The sequence below is a fragment of the Prorops nasuta genome, unplaced genomic scaffold, assembly GCF_024137725.1.
Source record: "Prorops nasuta isolate Cenicafe-Biocafe unplaced genomic scaffold, Cenicafe_Pnas_1.2 PNAS00022, whole genome shotgun sequence".
NCBI lineage: Eukaryota > Metazoa > Arthropoda > Insecta > Hymenoptera > Bethylidae > Prorops > Prorops nasuta.
Genome location: NW_027116819.1, coordinates 1,656,937 through 1,674,435, shown reverse-complemented (window position 1 = coordinate 1,674,435; position 17,499 = coordinate 1,656,937). Strand labels below are relative to the sequence as shown.

General features: G+C 31.4%; 2 protein-coding genes across 10 annotated transcripts; one reads left to right on the top strand and one right to left on the bottom strand.

The window, feature by feature from the left end:
• The first annotated feature begins 2,186 nt into the window (after positions 1-2,186).
• LOC136781473 (transcription elongation factor SPT6-like) lies at positions 2,187-3,707 on the top strand. The gene is made up of 5 exons (XM_066740380.1): positions 2,187-2,222; positions 2,296-2,637; positions 2,684-3,220; positions 3,366-3,606; positions 3,685-3,707. The coding sequence occupies exons 1-5, from the start codon at positions 2,187-2,189 to the stop codon at positions 3,705-3,707; spliced, it is 1,179 nt and encodes a 392-aa protein (XP_066596477.1).
• A 1,036-nt stretch (positions 3,708-4,743) lies between these two features.
• On the bottom strand, positions 4,744-12,354 carry LOC136781175 (probable serine/threonine-protein kinase DDB_G0267686). Of its 9 annotated transcripts, none has more exons than XM_066739954.1 (14): positions 11,833-12,354; positions 11,605-11,646; positions 10,803-11,411; positions 9,855-10,480; positions 9,279-9,391; positions 7,620-9,219; positions 7,423-7,553; positions 6,710-6,799; positions 6,544-6,654; positions 6,441-6,485; positions 6,050-6,330; positions 5,946-5,984; positions 5,769-5,869; positions 4,744-5,704 (listed from the first exon to the last, which is right to left on the bottom strand). In XM_066739954.1, exons 3-14 carry the CDS (start codon positions 10,818-10,820, stop codon positions 5,581-5,583), a joined length of 3,279 nt encoding a protein of 1,092 aa, XP_066596051.1. In that variant the 5' UTR covers positions 10,821-11,411; positions 11,605-11,646; positions 11,833-12,354; the 3' UTR covers positions 4,744-5,580. The 9 variants fall into 9 exon arrangements, 7 of the variants coding, with proteins under 7 accessions (XP_066596051.1, XP_066596054.1, XP_066596053.1 ...); XM_066739957.1 differs by having other exon boundaries at positions 6,050-6,217; positions 6,388-6,485; positions 6,580-6,654; positions 11,833-12,353; XM_066739956.1 differs by having other exon boundaries at positions 6,050-6,217; positions 6,388-6,485; positions 11,833-12,352.
• Positions 12,355-17,499: the final 5,145 nt, after the last annotated feature.

Below are 17,499 nucleotides of genomic sequence, written 5' to 3'. Positions count from 1 at the left end.
GCTTGGCAATGATACCGCATGTTTCCGCACTCCTCACTACCACCTGTGTGTGGGTGGTGAGGGATAGATATATGCCCCTCAGCAGATAGGTCTGCGAGGTTTGGACTTCCTCAAGGAAACCTCCCCTCTCTCCACGACCAAGCATACTGAGCTACCCTGACTACTGCTACCGTCCAAATGCATGGCCACAGGGCCGTATAAGATGCATAGAGAATGGAGTCGAAAGACTCGAATGATAACGTAGGGTTGTTGCCTTGTTGGCCACCCAACTGACCAAATGGCGCCCTGTTAACGATAGCGCCCTGTTAACGATAGATATAAGGACTGGCGAAGGTAATGGAAAACCCGTAGAGTGAGTGGCCGCTCACACTGACGGGAATAACGTTACAATTTTCACGAGAAACCGTTAGTTTTTGAGATAAACGCAAATGTTTGGAGAAAAACGCAGCTTTTTCGCGATTTTTTTCACATTTTTGTTTATAACTAAAGGAGCACAACTTTCTGCGCGCGAGCATCATAGCATCTTATTCCTAACACCTTTCCCGACCGATTAAAATTTTGTTTAGACCTCTACCTCTTGCATCCACTTTAAAGCTCATTCTCAGGTAATTCGCCTGGACTATATATAAGATCTTTTTGACTAATAGTAATTTTGCCCTTTTCAATATTTTTCTCTAGTCCCAAAAATACAATATTATTACCTGATAAATCTCTGAAATCAAAGATATTCATTAATTTACTTTTAATCCTTTTAGACTCAATCAGATTTTTAGAAAATAGAATTAAGTCGTCTATCCAAATTAAAACATAAGTAAAGTTATCAAAATACAAACACGAATCTACTTTGGATCTTACAAAATTTAACTTATCAATCAAACATTCATTTATACATTCATTCCAACATCTTGGACTTTGACGCAAACCATATAGCGCTTTCTTTAACTTGCATATTTGACCTGGGTTTTCTACGTTAACACCATCCGGCAGATTTAAATAAACTGGAGTTTTTAGTGAACTTTACAAAAAAGCAGACTTAACATTTAATTGCTTGATATAAGAATCATTTTCTACGGATATTGATAACAATGATCTTAAAGTTAACATTCTAGCTATTGGTGCATAAATTTCTTGGTTCACTGAATCTTTCTGGAATCCTTTTGCGACTAAGCGTGCCTTCTTTTTCTTAACACCATTTATTAATTTTTCAGTAAATATCCATTTGGAATCGCTGACTTCCTCATTAGATGGTGCTGTTACAATTTCCCCCGTTTCATTTTTAACTAGAGCAGATATCTCTTAATTTATTGCTTCAACCCAACCATCTCCTATTTGCATTGCTTTTTCATAAGTATTGGGTATTTCTGTAAAAGTCCAACCAGTTGCTAAAACCATCATTAGATTACATTTGTAATCCTTCAAGTAATTAGGAGGTACACTAGTTCTAGTACTTTTTCTTAAAGTTATTTCTCTTTCTGTTGTGTTCTCCTCATTTTCTGCTTCCTCAGAAACTGGTCCATCTTTACTGTCCATTTTATCCTCAGAAACTATTTCTTTTATTACACATCTCTCTTCAAATACGTCTTTCCTATTTGTTTCATCAAATATGGCTGACCTTACACATATTACTTTATTATATAGACAGGATCAATTAAACGATAGCCATTGTTGCAATATCCAATCATTATCAGTTTTTTACTACGGGAATCCAATTTACTTAATCGATCTTCTTTTGGTATATGCGCATAGGCTGTCGAACCAAAAACTTTTATTTCGTTTAGATCTGGCTTATAACCATACCATAACTCTGATAGTACTTGATTGTCTGTCAGTACAGTTAAAGGAGTCCTATTATACAGATATACAGAGGTTCTGACTGCCTCTCCCCAGTATTTTTTATCGAAATCTAAGTCAAAGATCAAACATCTTGCTTTTCCTAAAATTGTTTGACCAAATTGTTCGCTCACCCGAATTTGTTAAGGATTTCTAGGTATTGTATATTGAATTTGAATTCCTTTTGTTAAACAAAATTCTTTTAAACCCTTAGATGCACACTCGCCACCATTGTCACATCTGAAACATTCTATTTTTGCATTAAATTTAGTTTCTACTAATTCAACACACTGTTTAAAATATATTTCTACCTCACTCTTCCTTTTCATCAGGTACACAGCAGCAAAATGTGTATAATGGTCAATGAAGGATACAAAATAATTTTTCCCATCGTACGTGCATGGAGTAATTTTACCACATCGTGGAATTAATCATAGAAAACCATAAGGTGAATAATTAGATCAGGCAAATCCTGTTAGAAACGAGGACACTGGACTATGGCAATGTCCTTTCTGTTTGAAAAATGGTTTCCCCGAATTTTCAGAAGTGTGGAATCACTTTGATGCTGGTTCTTACCTAGGAAAGGCTACTGGTGTAAGATTAAGATTAGGTAACGGGATCTCCGGATACACTCATATTAAAAATTTATCTGATAAGCATGTGGCCGATCCAGAAGAAAGAGTCGGCGTCGGTCAGATTATCCACTGTAGAGTCATTAAGATTGAAGTTGTGAGCGATTTAGCGTTGAATGCACCAGGAAAAGCAGTGATTTGGCTGACAAGAATCACGAATGGAGGTGATTATAATGTGATTTCTTTAGCATTATTATATTAGAATTATAATAAACAATCAGAATTTCTGTAATCTTTTCAGACCCCAACGTGATCCATTCTATGATGCCGATGCTGAACAGACGGATTTGAAAGTTGAAGAGGAGGCTAAGAAAATTAAGCAAAGACAAACTTACGTAAAACGCGTGATAGTCCATCCTTCGTTCCACAATATAAGCTTTACAGAAGCGGAGAAGCTTATGCAAACAATGAAACAAGGAGAGGCAATTGTTAGGCCAAGCAGCAAAGGTGCAGACCATTTAATAGTAACTTGGAAAGTTACGGATGAGATTTATCAGCATACAGATGTCAGGGAAGAGGGAAAGGAAAACGCGTTTTCTTTGGGTCACAGCTTGTGGATCGGTAGCGAAGAGTTCGAGGACCCGAATGAAATTATAGCCAGACATGTGAATTCTATGGCTGCATGTGCCTCGGAGCTACTGGATTTTAAATATTACAAGCCAAAAGTTGAAGGTATCAAAGACAAGGCTGATGAAATTTTAAAGAAACAGAAAAAGGAAAATCCCGGAGGAATTCCTTATATTATTTCAGCTGCCAAAGTAACATATACATATATTGCTTTCACTTCTTTCACTTATATTTCTTGCATGATTTTATTCAAACTTATAGTTTTAGATTTTATTAAGTTTTGTTGTTTTACGTATATATTCCGAATTGTATTGTCATGAATGACATTTAATTTAGAATTATCCTGGAAAGTTCTTGCTATCCTACTTATCAAGAGTGAGATGTTGTCACGAGTACGTTACTGTCTCCCCGGATGGTTTCAGATTCAGGGGACAAATGTTCGGAAGGGTTAGTGATTTGTTCAGATGGTTCAAGGAACATTTTGGAGATCCGGTACCAAGGCAGGCGACACCAAGCACACCTCGTGGGACCATGACATCGCGAACTCCTTATAATACTACACCAGGAGGTGCGAGTGGTTCGTTATTTAATTTCTCTTTATTATGAAATGTATTGAAATAGATTTTTTCGTATACTTTCTGTACTTTCATTATAGAGTTATCTTTATTCTTCGAGTAAATAAAAATCTTTTTTTGAAGTGCTTTATCTTATTATTTTTAGGAATGAATCAAGAAGCAATACAGCGAGTAGCTCAGAATCTTCCTCATCATATGCTGCACTCGCTATCTCAAGTTGCAAATCAGACTTCACATCATTATCCACCACACATACCTGGTGCAACGGGTGCAGCAAATTACGGGGGAATACACACATATCCTAATACCGGCCTTACACACCATCTGGACAAACCCCGGTCATAACACCTTATCAAATGCTACATCACACACCTCATCTTGGTCAGTCAACACCAAGTATGGCCAACAAACGCCAAGTCAACATCAAGGACCGTTTATGCACCCTGCGCCACCCACAATGACTCCAACTCACCATAGGTCTACCCCAACTCATAGACCTACACCACCTGTGTCCACTCCCTCAAGAGATCCTATGGATTGGAAAAAAGCAGCTGAAGCATAGGCAAGATTGAAGGAACCCGCTCCAAGAGTCTCGTAAGCTAAATAAATGTTTTTAAATATCTTCAGCTAGTGAGAATTTAATTTGAATGAAATTAGTAATGCTGTAACTGTAAAGAGTTAATTTCAAAAGGGTTAAAACCTCATTAAATCTTTAAAATTTTCAGAGGTTGCACGCCAAGATATGAGGAATCGAGAAAGACACCAGGTAGTTATGATGATTCGTCAGGGAGGTCCACTCCGCGAAGTCGACAGACGTCTAATCGCACTCCCTCTTCTTACAAATCACCATGAGGAACTCCGCATACGAATTCTAGTCCCCGGAGTATGTCTCTCAGTGGGGACGGTACTCCATTGTACGATGAGAGCTAACAACTCAGATCTATGTGCATATTATGTTTATTCTCCTTATATTATATCATATAATCATATTGTTAACTGTAATCCATTATAAACAGTTTTTCTTCAACCCTTTACACGATACTCATCGAATCTCAGTCAGGAGACGTCCACGAACAATTGAAAAGGTCGACTTTAATAAGAGGACGAGGCAGATGTACAAAACTTATCACCTGTGAAACTTCATTTGACAATTGTCAGTTTATTAGTAATAAGTTAATATTTTAATCTTACATACGATGAAGAATGGTTTACTTTTGAATCGTGAAAAATTTACCCCGATGAACGTATGCTTAACGCGAATACATTGTTATTTATCGAAGCATATTTTCTGAAAGTTATTTTATATAGTACGAACATAAAAAAGTGGAATAATACAATTAATAAATAAAAATTAAAAATAATGAAATTTTGCTCACAAATGTTATATGTACATATATATATATATATATTTGCTCCCTTTGCATTAGTTATTTCTAGAATTTTGCTCTTGATTGCATGAAAAAATATATACATCATTTATGATCTTCAAAAAGAGCAGCGATTTTCTTTGTCTCTTTCATTTTACAGCAAACTAATATAACGCTATTTTAATAAGCTTACACGAGATCATGATTAACAAAAGTTTGTTTAAAATTAAAGTGTGAAAAGTATATTTTATTCTTATAGAATAATATTATACACAAGTGAGTGAGCTTTTTTTTAAACCAAACTCTTTATCTTGAAGATATTGTGCACTATTTTTTCAATTAAAACAGTAAGCTTCTAGTACATGGAAAATCATTGTAACAAAACTACTTTGGATTTCTGAATTCGCTGAGCTAAATTTATATTCTTTTGATATAAATAAAATAAACGATTAATTATAATTTACTATACTCTTACTATTCTAAATAACTAAGAGCCTTCATTGGCTCAGTACCTTTAAACACTTTTTAATATTAAATCTCTTAAAGTGATACAACAGAATTCTATTTGATTTCACCAATTTTTTTTTTAATATTCCTTTTACGTTAATTTTAAATAATAGACATTTGATCTTCGGAAAAAATATCATCGCCATTCATAGTACCTTCGTAAAATTTGAAGGTCAATTCACGAGGTGAATTCTGCATTATTGTTGATTCTTGCTTCGTTAAATACCTAAATAAATTGGTATGCTATTGTAAAGAACTACATATATTTTAAACTAAAAAAAAACTCTTACGAGACAGAAGATTTAGGTTTTGGATTAGTTGTTTTTAACTCGGATTTCTGTTGGCTCTTCAAATTAAGCTTCCTTCGTAAAGTCTGCTTATCTTTATACACCTAAAACAAGTAAGTTTAAAAACATGAAAATTTTATATATATTTATTTAACAAATTTAGCACTAGTCATTACATACCGTTTCTGTATTTTTTTTACTTTCATTCGACTTTCGTCTCTAAAACATAAAATAATACAGATTAATTATTTTATTAACAATTTAAGTTTATGAAAATAAATTACTTTATTACTGCGTCTAATTTCGTTGTCGCATGAATCGGTGGAAGGAAACTGTAATCTATTTATAATTCTTCGTTTAGTATTCATAGTTAACCACTTAGATGAAACGAAGCTATTCGTTGTTTCCCTTTTGACCGTCTTCGAACTCACAGTAACATCTTTCTCATTGGCCTTATTAACAAATAATGTTACAGTTACTTTCAAAAACGATAATAATCCTATGAGATTAACTTTATAAAGGCAACAATTTTGGTATCTACTTTGATCGTCATTTCCGGCTTCTCCTACAGTTTTAGTAATGTTTTACGCCAAAATAATTACAAAGATAATTATTAACTCACTTTTACTTTAGGGCTTAGCGAAGGTGATTTATTTTCAAACTTCGGCGACATACCTGGACTATAATGAGGGATGTCGCCTATTAAAATTACTCGTTCGTCTAAAAATTAACAGACATGTTAGGAGTAATTACATTTTCCTAAAAATATAATATTTACCAGTCCAGTAACTTAAAGGAGGTAAAATTCTCCTACCCCTAGAACTAACGGAAACATCCAAAGTATTGATAGTTGAGTCATGATCAGTTTCCGGTTTTAACAATTGTGCCTCTGAAATGGTTAATCACTTTTATTCTCCAATACACAAATTGCCTTCTTTACTTACTTTTTTCCAGAAATTTCCACATTTTACAAAAATGTTCTATTTTTGTGGGACAGCCATTTTTACAATCTACTAGTAGCACTTCTGGAATAACTAAACAATTCATTAGGTATAGACAATCATAAACAGTTTTATTAAATTAATATATTAACGAAATCCGTATACCGATATTACAGGGCATAAACTATTTCGCATACAGCGTCCTCATTTGTTGACGAATTGTAATGTTATTACATGCTTTTGGAATTGCCAGAAGATTATCTACTTAAGTACATTGAGCAAATTAAAAAAAAAATTAATTGTTTAAACAAATATATTAACATTATTGAAACAACAAATAGATTGCAAAATCCCCCAATGTACTTTACTAGATAATGTTTTTGCATTTCCAAAACGTCCAAAAAAAAACAGCATCGTCATTACTGACGGATTTGCATTTTTTTTACTTTTTGGAAACGCAAGAACACTATTTAGTAAAGTACGTTGGGGGATTTTGTAATTTATTTGTTGTTTCATAAATGTTAATATATTTATTTACACAATATTTTTTAAGTTTTTGTGTAAATTCGCCTAATGTACTTCAGTAAATAATCTTCTGGCATTTCCAAAAACATGAAATAACATTACAATCCGTCAACAAATGAGGACGTTGCATGCGAAATAGTTTGTGCCCTGTAACGTCGGTATATGGATTCCCGTTAAATAAAGAAAGTTACCATGTTTCGCATCCTTCATAGAACCAACTAATGTATAAACATCATCATCGACTGTTATAAATTTTTTCGCTGATAGTTTTTGTTTTACAATCTTTGTAGAAAAGTTCCCGTGATCAATGTGCCCCGAGTTGCTAAAAAAAATAGCTTGTAAATGCTTTAGCTTATAGCAATTTTGTTTTATTTCAAAAATAACTTACTTTAATAGATTTCCTTTAAATATTAAACCAAACTTCAGTGGGCTGCTAGACACATTTATCACTGCAGGTAACCAGTCTATTAAACTTTTAGACTTTTTCTGTTTGTCAAGATTATATTCTAAATACTTTATATTAATTGATTTCTCTACAGATTTTGATTTGGATGATCTATGCCTCGTCTTATAATTAGCATCGTCATTTGTATTCCCACAAGATGAAGGATTATTTGTCTCCTTGGAATTTGAATTAGTTATAATATTAGATAATACTGTTCTTGGCTCATGTCGTAAATTTATATTTTCAGAAAAATAATTCATAGAATTATTGCTACTGTTCGTAGAATTATTGCTACTCTTCGCAGAATTATTGCTATTCATTGTACATTCTTCATTTAAATACATCCTAGTCTTTTGTGCAACATTTGGATCTTTTTTAGAATTATTATCGCTATTATTACTCCTGCTGTTTAAAATATTTTCTATGTACTTGGAATCTACACCAACCTTCTCTGATCTAAAGCTTATGGGTTTTGCAGCAGTTACATAAGATTGTAAATCAGTTTTACCCCGTATTGCTTCAGGCGCATCGTCTTCCGTAAAACTAAGAGTAGAATTTGAATCATTGTTTATACTATTCGAAAATTTTCTGAATTTGTTTTTATTGATTTTTTGGTCATTTAATATTTGGTTTTCCTTTGCTAGCTGTTTCACATCTCTCAATCTCTTTGGTCTTTTAATCCGACGTTTCTGATGACGATTTCGTATCATGACCATATGCTTTTCGATAAGTTCTACTGAAACTTTTGGAACTCCTAAATAAATTTCGCTTTCACTCATATCATTCAGTATAGAAGTTTTTGGTGTTTCATTTCTTGGTTCACTGTAGCATTTAGCACTGCTATTCTCCGTTTCATAATCAACGCCAGAGTCTACTACTAACTTCTCTTGTTCTTTCTGATCATTCATTCTAGCTACATGAATGCCCTGAGCTAATGTTAGGTCTTCTGTATATGACATAATAAAATGAAGATGTTCAAGTAACTCTAATATTTTCAGAATGTATTCTTGGGAGAAAATATTATTTTTTAGATTATCAGCTAAAACTAACAGTTTTTCTGTCAATGTTTCTTGTATTTCAACAAGTAAATTTAAAAGTTTTTGACCATGAAGTTCAAGTTTATTTCTCTCTCTATTTTCCTCCCCTTCTCTTTCACTACTGAAAGATTTTTGTAAATTATAATTATGATTTTTCGACAAAGAGTTATAAACTTCATTACTTTTAGATAAATTTTGTTGGTTTTCTATCATTTTTTCCGTACTGGAAATATCTTTATTTTCTTCAGACGAATTGGTAGGAAGTGCAGTAGTTGATCTTTTTTCATTTGTATAAGTTAATGAATCCAAAATCCTTTTAGGCTTATATGACAATGTTATATCTGTTATTTTGCTTTGTAGATCGTCATCGCTATCTGTGATTGCAGTAGGCCAACGGAAAGTAGGTTTAGAACCATTGAAGACAAAAGATCTCCAAATTTGATAAACATTCACCCAATCATCAGGAAAACCATTAACAAATTTACCTCTCACATAGTCCGGTAATTCTATTAAAAAAATATATAATCATTTTTGAAAGCTAAAATGATAACTGATATTTATTTACCTCTTCTGTTATCTACTATATCACCTTCAAGGCGATAGATACGTTTGTTAATGGACTCAACAATGGATGCAGACAATCTCCTCAAGATTGGCTTACTTCTCGCAATTCTCCCACTGAAGCATGAAAAATATTACAGCAAACTTTAGAAACTAAAAATACACAGGGTTCTTCTCTAATTGGCTAATAGAAAGTTCCATATAATTTGATTTTAAGAGCACTCTATATTTTTGTATATGATTCAATTTAGTATTGAGTGAATATAATTTGTTAAAAAACAATTAAATTTATAATAAACAGTTAATTTTATTGAATTAAAAAAGCAATAAAAAAAAAAATCAGTTTTAAAATTTGATCAAATACAATGATACTAAGTGCTTAAATTCTATATGCTATAATTATAGAAAAACCCAATATGGAGTGAGGCATTCAAGATACATCCAAGGCATATAACTTTTCTGAATGTAAAAGTAACTACCCAAAAAATGGATATTTTTATAATTATAAAGATAAGTATTTTTTTATATCCATACTAGGGTGATTTAAAGCCATCTCTCTGTTTACAAATAATACATTTACCTATTTATTTCTCCTTTAATAATTAATTGGAATTGGTCATTTAGAATTAGACGCCAGTTCTTGAAAACAGGCTCATCTTTCCTAACGTTGTTTATTTGCTCTTGGTATGAAGAATTACAGCTCAGAGTCTTATTTTTCCTTAGTGACAATTTATTCTTTAAATCAGAATTCTCACTATTAAAATTACTTTGATTACAATCCAAAAATGATTTATAACTAGACATTGAAGAACTTTTGCCTGTAACAGTTTTAACTTTTCTGGAACTGCATGGAATATTAATTGTTTTAGGAGGTGGCATTATTATAGAATCATCATGTTTTCTAACATGAAAACTTTTCACACTTGATGTTACAAGATTTCCTTTAATAAAAAGATCATTTTTCTTTAATAAAACAGATCCAAAATTATTACTAGCTGATACCACTTCACTTCCCCGTGCAGATCTCATACTGTCTGTATCATGTGTATCTGGATGTATACTAGACATACTTGGCCAAGCTCGAGGCACGGTCTGACTTCGATTTCCTAACAAAATATCTTTCTTTTCATTCTTCAAACAAGAAAGCTTTAAAGCCCTTTTCAGTTTCTTATATCTATCATCTATCTCAACTTCCCCAAAGGTCATCTATAAAATAATAATTCAAGGTTAAATACATTCAACTATAGAAACATACAAAATCATACACATATTGTGCCTGTTTTTTTTGCTGTACCGCTGAACTGGTACAATTAGTCAAAACAAGATAAATATGCTTTAAACACATCATTTCCCTTATTTTAATATATTTAATTAATGTATATTATTGCAGCAGTTTAGTAAAAACAAATACAAACCTGTTTATAGAATAATCTTTTAAATTAAATTTTCTATTATTAAATGATAAAAAAAAAGATTAAGCTGATCGGGTAGTTTTTGAAAATACAAAAATAAAGTTGTTGTTATTTACCTCCGAAAGATTATCCATTTATGATGACTAAAATGACTAAAATATTAATAAATTATCGCATAGAATTTTTAAGCAGTTAAACAATCAGATAATTTTTCTTCTCGTACCCGCGTAATTTGTTGAATGAATCATGCTAAATCAACAACAAAAAGATCGGCACTCACACTCACACATGGGCCGTGTTCCGTTATTGACTGTGGATGTTTACGTTCAGTGATCTGATCCGGGTTAGGGTTTACTACAGTCGCAGTAATACAACTTTCGAAAAAAACCCTAGATTAACCCGGATTTGGTGAGAAGGCTTCCGCGTGTGGATCTGATCGGGTCTGGGTTAAAGGGGTTAAGGTAGGACGTATTCCGACGTGATTGAAGTGTCAAAAACGGACAAGTGACCAATAGCAATAGGTTTTACCAACAAGTTAAAGGATTTCCATTTATTTGAACACTGCTTGCCATTAACTAAATATCCTTTTTTACCTAATTCTGCAGCAATTACCTCCCATAATTTTTTTTGACCAATATTTTTATTTTGTATTATATTTTTATTTTTCCTTATATGTTCCAACAACAATTTTGTGCTTCCAATTGTCCAGGAATATTTATTCAGATCTGTCAAAAAAAAGAAAGTATTAATTAAAATATTTCCTTTTAATAAAGTCTAATGAAATTAAGATTTAATAATTAATGCAAATACACTTTTTTCACTCCAATATTTTGGGTTGTGCAGGAAATTAAAGTATAATTAATAAAACTGAATACTTTACTATTTTAGTATTCTGTACTACATTTAAACTTTACATACCTACATATCTATTGTGAGCGTAGTATTGATCCATCTTTATTTCTGAAAAAATTTAGTAATTAATTGCAAATATACAGAAAATTTATTGCCATTTAAATACAATAAAAATAAGATTAAGGTTATCATTTTAAATATAATTTAATTCTTCTTAATTTTTTATTTTTACCTGATGAAATTGAAAAACTACGTGATAAAATGTTAATAATAAAAGTTTATAACTAAGTTTACCTTTATTTGCTTATTGAAATTTTACCAATGCTGTTTTGAATTTCGATCACGTCTGAGTACGTCCTACCTTAATCCCCTTTAACCCGGATCCGATCAGATCGGTACATACTAGATTGTCCGAAAACTTTTGTAGAAGTGAGTCGACTACCTATATGACTAGTGAATATGGCCGAAATCTAGTAATATATTGCTATAATGTCGTAAGGCATTTATTGTAGTATTCATTTAGATATCAAGATGAGAAAAAGATAATTGAATAATCTTCAAGATAACGTCAATTTAAAGAAGCAGAAGAAAAAACTGCAAAATAAATGTAATTAAGAAAAACTATGGATCTTAGATAAGTAAAAACGTTTGAATAATTTAAAGTATTTATATATTGAATTTACTAGTGTTACTTTGTGGAAATATATTTTGTACAAATATGATTTAGGTGTTTGTGGCTTTCGCAAAGGATTAAAGAAATGCAGCATAAATGTTTATCAGAATAATAATGAGAGACGAGACAAAAATGACTGATAAGTGTAATTAAAATATTCATGCGTACTTTATTGACATATATGTCATCTGGTATAACTTTTACTGCTACGATGTTCATATTAATTATGATTTTATGATGAGAAACACATGGGTCAAAGAAGGCAATACTTCTTACAAGGTAAATGTAAACAATTTGCAAATGTATTATACTTTCAATTTCAAATATAAAACTGTGTCTTAACTGTTTAGTTGATTAATTATTTAGATATTACTTTTATCGCTGGAATGATATCTTGCTCATATCTACGATGAGCAGAAATAAGAAGATATGAAGGACTTTCGACTAATCCCATCCATGTAAATTGCTTCCTTTGGCACAGAGTTTATGGTTAGTAATCGCAAGGTATATGTAATTTTTATTACAGTGTTTATTAATTCAAAGTTACTTTTAATTTGCTTAGCTTAATGAGTTTATATATTAAATATGGTCTGCTTTGGTTTTTCAGATATTACTGAGCGACTGAAGTGGAACTTTTATCAAATAACCTATTCAAGGATTATAATAAATATATAGAGTATGGATATATATATAATTATTAATAATCATACGCTGCAAGATTTGTACAGATGACAAGTGTCTTTATAACAGTGATTTTGCAATACTTAATTAGAACAAGTTCAAGCAAAGTTAAATTATACAAGTTAATATTGAAATTTTATCATTTTCACTATTATTAAATATATTTAATAGATATACAATATGCAGGGCGTACCACTTAAATGCCCCAGAGCATAGATACAAAAAGCGTGTATTGCGTTAATTATAAGAGATATTCAATTTTTTCATATGACCCTTTTGGAAGCAAATAACAAAAGGTTTCGAAAAAGTCCTGTGCAAACATTGAATATCTCTTATAGTTGAAGAGGTACGCGTCTTTTTGTATCTATGTTCTGGAGCATTTTAAGTGGTACGCCCTGCATATTGTATATCTATTAAATATATTTAATAATAGTGAAAATGATAAAATTTCAATATTAACTTGTATAATTTAACTTTGCTTGAACTTGTTCTAATTAAGTATTGCAAAATCACTGTTATAAAGACACTTGTCATCTGTACAAATCTTGCAGCGTATGATTATTAATAATTATATATATATCCATACTCTATATATTTATTATAATCCTTGAATAGGTTATTTGATAAAAGTTCCACTTCAGTCGCTCAGTAATATCTGAAAAACCAAAGCAGACCATATTTAATATATAAACTCATTAAGCTAAACAAATTAAAAGTAACTTTGAATTAATAAACACTGTAATAAAAATTACATATACCTTGCGATTACTAACCATAAACTCTGTGCCAAAAGAAGCAATTTACATGGATGGGATTAGTCGAAAGTCCTTCATATCTTCTTATTTCTGCTCATCGTAGATATGAGCAAGATATCATTCCAGCGATAAAAGTAATATCTAAATAATTAATCAACTAAACAGTTAAGACACAGTTTTATATTTGAAATTGAAAGTATAATACATTTGCAAATTGTTTACATTTACCTTGTAAGAAGTATTGCCTTCTTTGACCCATGCGTTTCTCATCATAAAATCATAATTAATATGAACATCGTAGCAGTAAAAGTTATACCAGATGACATATATGTCAATAAAGTACGCATGAATATTTTAATTACACTTATCAGTCATTTTTGTCTCGTCTCTCATTATTATTCTGATAAACATTTATGCTGCATTTCTTTAATCCTTTGCGAAAGCCACAAACACCTAAATCATATTTGTACAAAATATATTTCCACAAAGTAACACTAGTAAATTCAATATATAAATACTTTAAATTATTCAAACGTTTTTACTTATCTAAGATCCATAGTTTTTCTTAATTACATTTATTTTGCAGTTTTTTCTTCTGCTTCTTTAAATTGACGTTATCTTGAAGATTATTCAATTATCTTTTTCTCATCTTGATATCTAAATGAATACTACAATAAATGCCTTACGACATTATAGCAATATATTACTAGATTTCGGCCATATTCACTAGTCATATAGGTAGTCGACTCACTTCTACAAAAGTTTTCGGACAATCTAGTATGTACCGATCAGATCCACTCGCGGAAGCCTTCTCACTAGACTCGGATCCATCTAGAGTTTTTTCGAAAGTTGCAGCTCTGAAACTGGGTCTAACCCTAACCCGCATCAGATCACTGAACGTAAGCATCCAGTCACGCAAACTATAGATTACTAGTACTCACAGGCCGTGTTCCGTTATTGGCCGTGTTCCGTTATTGACTGTGAGTACTAGTAATCTATAGTTTGCGTGACATAAACTATAGATTTTCAGTACTCACAGTCAATAACGGAACACGGCCATGGAGAGACAAGGCCGGTCAACCTCCGTGAAGTTGGCCCCCCGACTACAGCGTTGCCAACTTATACTACCGTAGTATAATTTTCCTATAGCGTAGTATCCTTAGGATACTACGCTACAGTTTCTGTTCCCTGCGGGATCCTACGCTATAGTTTCTGTTCACTGCGGGATCCTACGCTACAGTTTCTGTGCTTGCGGGATACTACGTTTTAGCCATTAATCTTAAGTCTCGGCGAGGGGAAGTTAGAATCAGAGGGGCGAGGGGATTTCTAGGGAGTTTGTCCGTAGCTGTCAAATGGCGCGATTAACCCTCAATTTTATATCATCAACAAAAATAATATTTTTGGAAAACGATTGTGGAAAAGAAGGAAGGATTTTAATAAATAACAGAGAAGACAAAATATATCAGATGAGTATAAATTAATAAAAAAAATGAAAATTATTGTGAATTTTTAAGAAAATATACTTTGTGGTTATTTTTTTTGTTGTTACAGTTGAAATCCGGTTATGATGACTTTCAATTAAGGAAAAAAGTAATTACAGACCAATAAATGAAAAAGTATTAAAACATGAAGCACTTCTCTGTATGGCCCAGTCATTTCAATAAATGTGACTTAATGTTATAATAGTGAATGTGTAAGCGATTAGTGCATATACAACAAACTCTTATTGTAAATTTAATAATCTTGTATGACAATGTTTTAATTGCTATTATTTTAAATTAAAGCTAGTTTAATTAACATATTTTTATTTCATCCCTTTCTCAAAATTCTAAACACACATGGTAATTACCTAATCTTGTAGTAGTCATATATTCGTTAAATTACATACAAAATTACAACTGTTTTATATTTGTAAAGCATAGCTGTTTGTTGCAATGATTTTTATTATTCAATGTGAGACAAATCGCATTTTGATTAGGCAAATGTCTTATTTATCCGCCACATCCTTCCATATCTTATGCGACATTTATTTGGCTCCGTTGCACTATTTTCTTCCAGTCTATATCATATAACATTAATTTTCTAATCATTTATACATACACACAGATCTAATAATACTGCTGATCTGCAATTATTTTTGTAATTGTTGAAATGATTGTTAAACCATTATCTTGTTTAATTTGTAAAATGGACATTTGAATGATGCTATTAAAATTTGGCAACTTTTCTGCGAGATATGTTCTGATAATATTTGTGAAGATAAAGTTCTTTAAAAGGTATATGTATACTGCTGAGTTCATCTTGTTTTCAGCTTTAAATAGTTTTCCAACTACACGCATGGATATCTATTTTGAATATAGAATACATATTTCATTATATCTATTATGATATTGTTAAGATTGATAGAAAGATATCAATTCTTTGAAAATGATATATTATATATCTAGTAACTGGATTAATTAAGGTTTTAGAACAGATAAATTTCACAAACAAATAGGACTAACAAAATATGTATTATATATTGAGGAAGGATATCCAAATGTGAATTATTTGAAGCTAAAAGCAAAATAAATTCAGCAGTATCCTTAAATGTATTGGAGAACAACATCCTCTCAAATTTAAAGAGAAGATATCCTATGGAAGAGATGCCAAACATTATAAGTAAAATAATTCAAGTGTCCATTCTTCAACTTTAATAGAACAATGGTTTACCAATCATCTTGACATTTATAAGATTAATTAGTCAATAGAATAGCTATATTTGAGTGTATATAAAAATAGCAAAAAATTAATCGTATATTTTGAAAACTAAAAGAAAGAACTAACAAGGCAAATAAATGTTACATAAGATATGGAAGGATGTGGCGGATAAATAAGACATTTGCCTAAACAAAATGCGATTTGTCTCACATTGAATAATAAAAATCATTTCAACAAACAGCTATGCTTTACAAATATAAAACAGTTGTAATTTTGTATGTAATTTAACGAATATATGACTACTACAAGAATAGGTAATTACCATGTGTGTTTAGAATTTTGAGAACGGGATGAAATAAAAATATGTTAATTAAACTAGCTTTAATTTAAAATAATAGCAATTAAAACATTGTCATACAAGATTATTAAATTTACAATAAGAGTTTGTTGTATATGCACTAATCGCTTACACATTCACTATTATAACATTAAGTCACAATTATTGAAATGACTGGGCCATACAGAGAAGTGCTTCATGTTTTAATACTTTTTCATTTATTAGTCTATAATTACTTTTTTCCTTAATTGAAAGTCATCATAACCGGATTTCAACTGTAACAAAAATAAAATAACCACAAAGTATATTTTCTTAAAAATTCACAATAATTTTCATTTTTTTTATTAATTTATACTCATCTGATATATTTTGTCTTCTCTGTTATTTATTAAAATCCTTCCTTCTTTTCCACAATCGTTTTCCGAAAATATTATTTTTGTTGATGATACAAAATTGAGGGTTAATCGCGCCATTTAACAGCTACGTACAAACTCCCTAGAAATCCCCTCGCCCCTCTGATTCTAACTACACAACGCCGCGACGCAAGATTAATGGCCAAAACACATCCGAAAGCACTGAGAGCTTATTATACCTAAAACACTATACTTCGTTTCTTCTCTGTGAATCACACTTACTATACATTTTGCGTGGTATATTCAATTCTCGCCAACAAACTATACAGCGTAGTATCTTCCAACATGGCGGACTTGGCAACGCTGCCCGACTATTGAATTTTTAAATTCTAATAATTCATATCGTTTGAGAATCGTTTGAGAGAGTTTGAGAGTCCAAGAGTAACATTTGAGAGTTAATAG

Bases quoted from the DNA above. Each gene is read 5' to 3' on its own strand.
- LOC136781175 (XM_066739954.1), bottom strand. The intron at 6,800-7,422 runs GTAACTTTCTTT...TGAATTGTTTAG, and splicing joins TATGAAGGATGCGAAACATG to TTATTCCAGAAGTGCTACTA. The intron at 6,655-6,709 runs GTAAGTAAAGAA...TAACCATTTCAG, and splicing joins GTGGAAATTTCTGGAAAAAA to AGGCACAATTGTTAAAACCG.
- LOC136781473 (XM_066740380.1), top strand. From the start codon at position 2,187: ATGGTCAATGAAGGATACAAAATAATTTTTCCCATC. The intron at 3,221-3,365 runs GTAACATATACA...CATTTAATTTAG, and splicing joins ATATTATTTCAGCTGCCAAA to AATTATCCTGGAAAGTTCTT. The intron at 3,607-3,684 runs GTTCGTTATTTA...CTTTCATTATAG, and splicing joins TACACCAGGAGGTGCGAGTG to AGTTATCTTTATTCTTCGAG.